General features: G+C 41.7%; 1 protein-coding gene across 4 annotated transcripts in view; it reads right to left on the bottom strand.

The window, feature by feature from the left end:
• Positions 1-1,929: 1,929 nt before the first annotated feature.
• Positions 1,930-10,000, bottom strand: part of LOC143033306 (uncharacterized) — a 91,050-nt gene continuing 82,979 nt past the window's right edge. For all 4 annotated transcript variants that reach the window (XM_076198583.1, XM_076198585.1, XM_076198584.1 and 1 more), the window contains exons 50-55: positions 9,114-9,298; positions 6,603-6,759; positions 6,061-6,355; positions 4,921-5,035; positions 3,201-3,301; positions 1,930-2,538 (exon numbers count right to left, since the gene is read on the bottom strand). In XM_076198583.1, the coding sequence (XP_076054698.1) occupies positions 2,380-2,538; positions 3,201-3,301; positions 4,921-5,035; positions 6,061-6,355; positions 6,603-6,759; positions 9,114-9,298 (1,012 nt within the window). In that variant the 3' untranslated portion in view covers positions 1,930-2,379. The remainder of the gene's footprint in view (positions 2,539-3,200; positions 3,302-4,920; positions 5,036-6,060; positions 6,356-6,602; positions 6,760-9,113; positions 9,299-10,000) is intronic.

Genomic DNA, 10,000 nt, shown 5'->3' with positions numbered 1-10,000 from the left:
GGTAAACTTTCGGCTCTATCACCTGGTGGACAGTAGCCCACTCTGCGTATGTCGGTATATGTAGGGAGTGTCCACCTTCTCGTCAGTATTCCATTCTGTATATATCCGAGGAGTCATTCCCATCCTACCAGCGCTGGTGGTGTAATCGGAAATGTGTTGCTCTCGCACTAGCCTAGTGGTGGGATCCAATCCCGCAATCATTTCCGCTCCCAGTAGTGACTGTTACCTACCCCAGCAGTCCTCAAGGCGCATAATCGGGCAAAGGTGACGGCTCCGGCTACTCAGCACCTTCTAGCGTAGGCTCCTCATCTTCACCTTATCATCCTCCACCGCATCAAACAAATTGTTCAACTCCGGATCACTTTGAGATTCACTTAGACTCAAAGTACCGGTGACTTCCTCGTTACCAAACAAGGCTGCTAAATTTATTTCCCATGGTTGTGTGCCTGTTACCCTGTTTCTCCGTTAAGACTTTCACATAGTACATATCTTTTTTACCACATACAATTACTGCCCTAGCCGTGACACACAAGGAAACAACTCTGGAGTTTACCTGACTAGTGTCTCTGTCTCAAAAGACAGCCGGTCGTTCTGATATGAGACTTTCCTTGCTGTCAGCTAAATCATTCTCAAGAATAAAGTTTTCTCTTTTCACAAACTATCTACAACCTTCACTACAACCTGGCCAACAAAGGGACCACACGTTCATTGACACTAAAGGCCCCCATACACTGTCAATCATGATTGTGCAACAATGATGATTGTTTTAGTATATCTATAGGGTGTGGATATGACTGAAGGATTGGGCAAATGACTGAAGATAGTCCAACATGGTTTGATATTTAACCGCCAGTCCTGACGCTTGCACAATCATAATTGATGGTATGTGGCAATGATTGGGCGTAAACATGTTCCTGACCTTTCTTAAATCAATCCTTCATCCTCATTTCTTCTTTTTCTTCTTTGGTTCCATGTTCTAGATCTAGGGTAAGGAACATGGCAATACATGCAGCCCCTCCCCACTCACCTTGACTGGATAAATCACATACAAGTGACTGCAAATTCCCATTTCTAGTGTGTGGTCAAAACCAATTATTGAACTGGTTGTACAATCACAATGATTCTTCAGTCATGATTGGTGCATGGTGGTTTGGTATTGACTCTGTACCCCATACAGAGATCACTACAGCACTTCACATTCCACTTAACAGTGACAAAACTTTTTAGCCATAAAAATGGTAACAGCTCAAAGTTACGCAAATTGATTTGCTTCTGATTCAAACCACTAGAGACCAAGCACTGGGACAGGGCCGGGTGCGTCGCACCTTCCCACAATGCCTCTCACTCCCGTTCTCTCACATTTATGTTCATCCTACACACTGCTCAACCGAGTAAAAGACCCCTTGAGTGGTGTGTTGCTCACAACTACCAATGCCACCGGCTTACTGATAGTTGCATTCTCCTCCTGTGACCTACTGATGTAACTACTTTAGAAACAGCGGAAGTGAAGGCGTAGCCTGGCATAGTACGACGTTTCGCTTGTCAGAGCTTGATCAAGTTCATCATGTCCTTCATAAAGCTCAAACAAGCGAAATGACGTACCAATAAAGGCATTATTTCTTTTGACAAACTACTTCAATATTGGGGTTTGCTAAAAAGAAGACCGGCTTACTTCGAGCCAAATATTTGGTTCATCTGGTGAACTACCTAATTATACAAGAAGATATTTACAAGCTTGTCTGCCGTCTGTAGTTGCTGTCACAAAATGTACGCCACTTCACTAAGTTCTTTTTTCTTTGTATTGATACTAAAAATAGAACTAATGAATATTATCTAAGCTTAACTAAGTTGACCGCTAAAGCCTAGTTGATGTCTTATTCTGTTTAAAAATGAATCACTTAATCTATGTAGGGTAAGTTATTTTCCACCTTGATATGGAAAACATTTATTTCTTTAAAAGTATACATTCGCCTATAACTAGAAGACAAGACAATGAACTCCAAACACACAGTAACGGTCGAATTGATTTTTGGGTTTTCATTAGTAAGAAGGATCGACACATACTATATTTTACAAAGTTTAATGTTTTGTCGTAACTAAATTAGGAAACAAAATAGACCTATCATATATCGAATTGGTTTTGGGGTTTTCAGTGGTAAGAAGGTATGACATACACTTCTGTTTTTACAAAGTTTAATGTTTTATCATAGTTAGATTAGGAAACAAAATAGATCTATCATATATCATACTCTGTCATGCGCTAAGCTTCGCTAGGCGCTGATTTTGTGCTGATGCACATACGCTGACTACTGAAAACCTGGGAAAAAAATCCTCTTGAACTCAGGTAACTGCCTATGGTCCTGTTGTATGCTATTGTATCTACTGATGAGGGTTGTCGTACTGTCGATTGGAGGATTCGTAATAGACTCTCGAAGACTCTACGATGGTCGTAGCAAGGACACGACGGATCTTCCTGGCGTAGTAGGTCTCCTTCGGAGTTCCTCGGATGCCCTCCATAGTGAACATGCTTCCGCCACTCTGTGGGACACAGCCAACGGAAAACGAAAGATTCATATTAGAATGAAAGCATATGGAATAAGGAAAGACGATAACAAATAAATTCAAGTGGCTCACAGTGACTCGTCGGTGGATTTTTGAACCACTGTATCTAGGCTTGACGGTTTGTTTCATGGGGACCTGAGGAACTGTTTTTCTTGACAGCGCTCACATGGCTCGGTTTCCAAATTTGCTTACTTATAGATGCTGGAAGAGCGCAAGTAACCGGGTATTTGTTATACAATGTATTTAATTTTTTTTTCATTCAGCTATTTTTTTCAAATAGCACTATCGTAAAAAAGTACCTAAAACCTTATTTTACCAGATGTATGGTACATTTGCATATATACTGGTGCTTTAAAAATATGATGTTTTCGTTATTTGTGAGTGTGTGTATGTGTATGTGTGTGTGTGTGTGTGGGTGTTTGTGTGGGTGTGTGTGAGTGTGTGTGTGTGTGTGTGTGAGTGAGTGTGTGTGTGTGTGTGTGTGTGTGTGTGTGTGTGTGTGTGTGTGTGTGTGTGTGTGTGTGTGTGTGTGTGTGTGTTTGTGTGTGTGTGTGTGTGTGTGCATTTGTGGGTTTAGTTGATCCCCATGAGAAACTAAAAGACTCAATCGACGGTGAAGTGGCCTCTTGCAGGGTTACCTTGAGGGCAAGGAGGCTCAGGTTGGAGCTGGAGAAGCGCGTTCTTCCTGACACGGGCTTCCGGTTCCTCTGCAGACTGTAGATGTACCGCTCGTCCAAGCCTGAGGGACATTCATAAACAAAGATCAAGTGATAGTGTTGCTAGAAAGGCCTGTATATTGAGTATGAATTATTCATGCTATGCTAGTGTGCATACACACACGCGCATGTATTACCTACTCGACGTCAGCTCCTAGGAGTAGCAACGGGCTACATATTGTGTGATGTGACCAGCGGTCAGTTTGGCTAGACTTGACAATTTAACCCTCGAAACAGTTGCATCTCAGACCGGCGGATTCGGCCATACAATGTTGCCATACGATAGCAATTTACGTAATTCATCACTCCTTATATTTAGAGATGTATAAAGAGTTAAAATAAATACCGGGTGTCCATATTCAGTTTCACAATGTAAATAGTTGTAAATAGACAGAATGAAGATGTTTAGAATTGTAAAATGTAAATTATTATTGGTAATCGCCACCATTTTCTTCGTCACATCCTTTGGTGGGAAGCAATAGTCACGGAGTCGACACAATAAAGAGAAGAACTACGAATAACTTATCTCCAACGCCTCCAATCAATGTATTCGTAGAACAACATTAGTCTACAATAGTATAGGTATGGAGCCTACGCCAGAAGGCGCGTCACTTTTGGCCTTTTATGCGCTTGGACTGTTGAGGGGGGGGGGATTACAGTCCCTGATGGGAGTCTGACAGAAGTGCGGGATTCGAACCCGCAACTAAGCGAGTGCGAAACCTGCACGCTCCCGATTACGGCTTCAGCGCATATATAGGATGATAGTGACGATGATGTTCGCATTAACCACAATAATGAATATGATAATAATAACAACGATTATTTCATTCGCTGGGTGACAAGTCTTACAAAAATACGGAAGCTGCGTGAAGGACGGCCTATACTTACTTTATATAGAACTGGATCACATAAGATACTTAATGTTTACATGTGTAATTTAGTTTCCTTAGCTTCTTAAGATTCTTTCACCTATATAGAATTTTCTGATATTCAGTAACTCTGCTAGCTTTTGTCCTGTGCCCCTTCACCAGTTGAAACCTCTATAGATCTCTAGAAACTCTCAGGTCGGTATATCAAAAGAGTCCCGGTGTAATTTAAAACAGGGAACTGAATACCTTCCATTTGGGATATGAAGGAGGGAACCTAGCATGACATATAGGGTTGGAGTCTTCCGTACAGAAAGATACAAATTTTACAAAGTCTGATCACGTGCTAATATAACATAAGGCTTGGAGTCTTCTCTATGAAAAGACAGAGTATACGAAGTCTGATCACGTGTGGGGCGTGACGTCATGTCGTTCTACCTAGGTCTCAAATCGCAGAATAAAAGAGATCGGCATGAAGTAATGTCGACTTCGACGACATTTTCAGCAAAGATGAACATATTTTATAGTTAGCCTCAGGCAGAACGGGGATTGACAAAATGGTAAGCCTACTGTGCAATTATTAGTCAATACGAAAGAAAATTGTTAATGTTACAATGTTGATGTTGCAATTGATGGCATCTGCATACGCACGCGAGCACACGCAAAGTGCATATGTACAATAGGGGAAGAAAGAGTAGAAGAGAAAGAAAGAGACAAACAGAGAGAGAGAGAGAGAGAGTGAGACGGGCTATATCCTGAGACAGTTGCGTGCCTACCTATTGTATTTCTGGCTCGAGTAGGTCGGCGTGGATCAGAGGTCAAGACGCCGGGTACGACGACATGCAACATCAAGCGACGTCTCCTCATTTCAGCGAGGAGGGATTCGCTAAACTGGAAAAAAGAGGATTATACTGAAATATAATCACTTCATTTGAACACGAAAAGGATTTATCAGAAACTAAAACTTATGTTAGTACACGAAGGAACTAAGCGAAATATAAAACAATAACAGAACAAGGAATCTTAAGTAATGAAAACTATAACTGAGTGAATCAGAGATTTACAGACCCTTTATTCAAAAAACACGACTGAAATGAACCTTTGCTAGATTAAACTAAGTAGTGAACGATAGCGATGTCTTATCTAACCCCTTGAAGACCCCCCCCCCGATATCCTTCTAGGCCAGTCAGTGGTTCCAGCAGATCCACACGCTCCCCAGCACACACCTTTTCTTTTCTATATGAAGTTATGTTTTCTATTTAGATACTTTCTACTTATATCTTGATAAGGCTGGGGTGACTGATAAAATTATATTTTGCACGTATATAATGGAAGATCTTTGTTATTAGAAAAATTTCATTATTCTTATCAAACAATTATTATTATTATTTTTTTTATCAGATGCCTTCATGCCCCTCTTGTATCCTATTAACCCCCCTCTCGGGAGAGGGCGACCTTAGTTTGGGATCCACTGCTCTAGGCTCTATAATAGGGTTAGAGTCCTACCTCTGTACTGAATAGAACTGTTTGGCTGTAGTTTGTCAGCCAAAACAATATCACTAAAGCAATCACCGGATGGGCGCAATTAATCAGTTAAGGAACGACTGTTTGTTAATCTCTTCCATTATGAAGGTTAGGTATCCGATTATTCTGGCTACACCCAAGGCAGTCATTTAATTCGTTTCTCCTCAACACGAGAGGAATCAATTGGTTACAACTTACTTAGAATACTTTCTTTGCATGTTTTCATTTGGACACTCAATTCTACATCAGTAACATACAGACTTCATTAAACCCTTTGGTACCAAGGAAGTGTCATGGATACACACACAAAAAAAAGACCCAGGAAAAAAAAAGAAGGGAGAAAAATGATACACGGGGTGCTGGGAGCTCCTTTGCCATTGCTGATCACCTACGGCAGGCAGGTCCTGGAAGGAGCAGGCGACGACGATTCCCACACGGACACTCCCTGGCCTCATGGGAAAGGTGTTGATCGCCCGGAGAGCGTGGACAACCGATCCTCGATTCGCGGTAAGACCAGCGCCGCTGCTATTGTCCGCCCTTTGGGTGAGGGAGCTCGGGAGCACGTCTGGAAGTTGTGAGGACGGTACTAGCAACGACGACGATGACATAACGTAATACGTGACGTAACTGTGTCCGTCACGTCGGTCCTTGAATCCGTGGTAACCGAGGACTGACATCCGCACGTCCCTGCGGATAATGAATGCGCATGTGCTACAGATCATGGGTATGTTTATGTTGTAGATCATGCACATGTGATTGCGAGATAAGTTGTCAGGTTCATACATACGCATTTGTGGAAAGAACGCATACAGGTACGAACGTACGTACACACATTTGGATGTTTATGAATTCTAGTGTACACACTGACGAGCATAAACTCCTTCAGGAAACAGTTGGTTACTCTGAGCCCGTATCTATAAAGACAAAATGGTACCTGATGTCCGCCTGCCGAGCTTCGCGCTGGAGAACGTCCGGGAAGGGAGTCACGAACTCGTCGTAGATGTACTTGTCACACTGATCCTCTTCTACCAGCATCACTACGTCCATCTGATTCTTAGGAGCCAGCTCCTCTTTGTACGTCAAATGTTGGGCTACAATAAAAAATAGATAAAGAAGAATAGATAGATAGATAGGTAGATAATAAAGATGACAGAAACAAATCTGATACCACTCCTTATTCGCAAAACACAGGATCAATAAAACATCATTGTCGAATTCTATGGAAACGTGACCTTCCTTGCCCAGTGGTGGAATATTGTTTATCTCGATCATTTTATCAGAGGAAGTTCAGTTTTGCTGTTATTTTTCTTTCGTCTATTCCACGTTCCCTTGATTAGAATCATCTAATATCTGGAGTTTTTATCACCAACACTTTTATGTTTATGAATATTGTTTCGCATTTAATTGCTCCACATACTGATAAACAAGATGTTCATCACAGTTTATTTTTTTTTATCTTAAGTTCAAAGAGATGCTATCTATCTCTGTGGTGGCATTCCCTAACGAGTATTGTGGCTTCACTCTCCTTCCCCCAATCAAATTCCTTTTCTCATTTTCCTATTCTGTCTCTACTCCATATCCTGATTTTTATGTCAAAGTTTTGTCTTTGTTATATATCTAACATATCACGGTTTTTCATGCATACTGATCGTGGTTTACAGAATTCAGAGATAGTCTGTTCAATCTATGTGAATCAATATATATGTATATATATATATATATATGTATATATATATATATAATATATGTATATATATATGTATATGTATATATATATATATGTATATATATATATATATATATATATATATATATTTGAGAGAGAGAGCGTGTGGATGAACTTATTTTCACAATTTTACTGGGGCAGGTTCCCAGCAGTGACTGTAGTCCCTGTTCCCACAATTGGTTTGAACCGTGCGGGAAACGCGGCGGTAACTCATGATCAAGGAAAAACTAGGCGGTTGTGTGTGAACGCTCCCATTGACTTACATTGTATTGAACTGCCACTGTTCAAAATACGGCGGTTGAAACCGTTAATGTGAACAGGGCCTTAGTTACCTGCCCCAACAGTCCAACCTCATAGGGCAAAGGTGATGCCTTCGGCCGCATCTACGCGCCTCCTAGTGTAGGCCCCTCACCACTCCTACTTTGGCCGTTAGAATACTGGTCGATAGTATGCTTAAGAACCGCCAGGGTTCCTTGGCCACAACCGCCCATGCCCTACTTCTATCTTCGTACTATCCCTCCATCATTTGTGACATCGCCAGAGGAAGATTCTTAGTGTCCAACGTCCCCTGCCTACCCGTAGTCACGTACTGCACCCATGGGGAACCATTTGGCTCGTTTCACACGGATCGACTTTTCGCCGTGCACCGTCCACGACACGACGTCGTGCTCTCATATAACCATGGGTGTCCATGGACGCTTTCACACGTGGTCATGGTCGTGACGTGTGACAGCGTCCATAGACACCCGTGGTTATTTGAAAGCACGGCGTCGTGTCGTGGACGCCGCACGGCGAAAAGTCGATACTTGTGAAACAAGCCTTTCCCTCCCTCAGTGCCAGCGAGGCGAGGGAGGGTATTGGCCAAAACAGGATCTTGAAGTGCACCTCCGGAGGGAAGGAAGTAACTGAACTTGATTTCTGTAGGAGAAATGTTTCGCACAGGGAAAGCTGGTCTGGCTCCTGTCGGAGGACTACTAGGGACTAAACAATATGTAAACAAGATAAGATGGGGTTCAAGTGTTTGAATACGCCCCTCAACGCACAGTCCAATAATTAGGCTCGTTTCATACTATCGACTTTTCGCCGTGCGCCGTTCACGACACGATGTCGTGTTCTCCAATAACCATGGGTGTCTATGGACGCTTTCACACGTCGCGACCACGACCTCGTTTGAAAGCGTCCATAGACCCCCCCCCCAAGGTTATTTGAGAGGACGACGTCGTGTCGTGAAGGGCGCACGGTGAAAAGCCGTTATGTGTGGAAACGATCTTTATACGCCGTTGGACTTAACTACTTTGGGTTAGTTCTCGCTTATTCAGTTGCCACGGATTAAGTTCTCCAGCGCTGGTTCCATCCATCTTCCACTGGTTCAGGCGCCAAGAAGTTCAATTAATCACTGGTTCAATTTTCCAGTGTTTAATAGTCTTTTTTATGTATTTATCTATTTTTATTTGGCTGTATTCATCTACCTTATCTGTCTATATATTTATTCTATATATTTGTTTATTCTATCTACGTATTTATCTTTTCGTTTCTTTTTCAACTTACATCGCTGCTACCAGTGACTTGTTCCACAATTCATAACTAACTGACAGGAAAGAATGAGTCTCTCTCGCCACCCACGACAAAAAAAAAAAAAAAAAAACAGCAGCAGGAGTAATGAAGAAGTACACAGGACGAACGACGACGTATGCAGATTACTCTTGAATTGTCACTTACTGCAGAAAGGTGGAGGGAACACTGGGGAACCCTTTTGCTTGCACACTTGACTGTACGCCAACAACACGTCGCAGAGGGCATCTCGGTCTGCCCCGACGGGGTCCACTTCCGAGAGAGAATGACGTGACATGTGATGCAAACAAGTATGGTGGTAGGGTGTGGCGTCTTCAGTGTCGTGGCAAGAGCTGCGTCAAGAAAATAGGGAACGTTTGAAATTAGTCTAATTTATGAATACGTATAAAATAAGAATTTCAATGCTTGCACAAATGGTCTAAATGTAATACGAATATGGATAATAATGAAAATTCTAATTCACATAGCACTCTTTAACCATGTGTCTACCAACCACTGTGTTATCAATCGTCAATTTCTTTTTAATATATATATTCCCTCCAATATCATTCCTTTCAGTCATATCACATTTCTCAGTTACATAGCCCTCTGTCTCATTTACTCTATTATTAAAATTATCCATTACCATTACATTTACATTCGTTTTAAAATTCTCCACACATCTATTTAAATTATTTCATAGCATGTGTCTCTTCTTTTCATTTGCTTGCTACCAAGGCTATACCCACTCACAAACACCCGCACATTACAATATATTCTATTTTTTACCAATATAATCCTTGATGACAATTCCCTCCATCTAATCACATGCTGTACATCTCAGCACTCACCGACAGTCACTCCTCTCACTCTACCTCTCCACTGCAAGCAACCTTACCCTCCTTTTTCAATTTAGTTTCACTCGACGCTTCCACATTCAAATTTTCTCCTTGCAACTATACTGCATATGTCTTTCTTTTTACTCTCATTTGTTCTACAATTATGGACATTTAGACCTAATTATTAATCCAATTTGGTATAATTATGGAAGATGA

The sequence above is a fragment of the Oratosquilla oratoria genome, chromosome 15, assembly GCF_046742065.1.
Source record: "Oratosquilla oratoria isolate Oo_2021 chromosome 15, ASM4674206v1, whole genome shotgun sequence".
Classification (NCBI taxonomy): Eukaryota; Metazoa; Arthropoda; class Malacostraca; order Stomatopoda; family Squillidae; genus Oratosquilla; species Oratosquilla oratoria.
The sequence above is the reverse complement of the archived record's forward strand: the minus strand, read 5'-3'. Positions and strand labels throughout refer to the sequence as shown.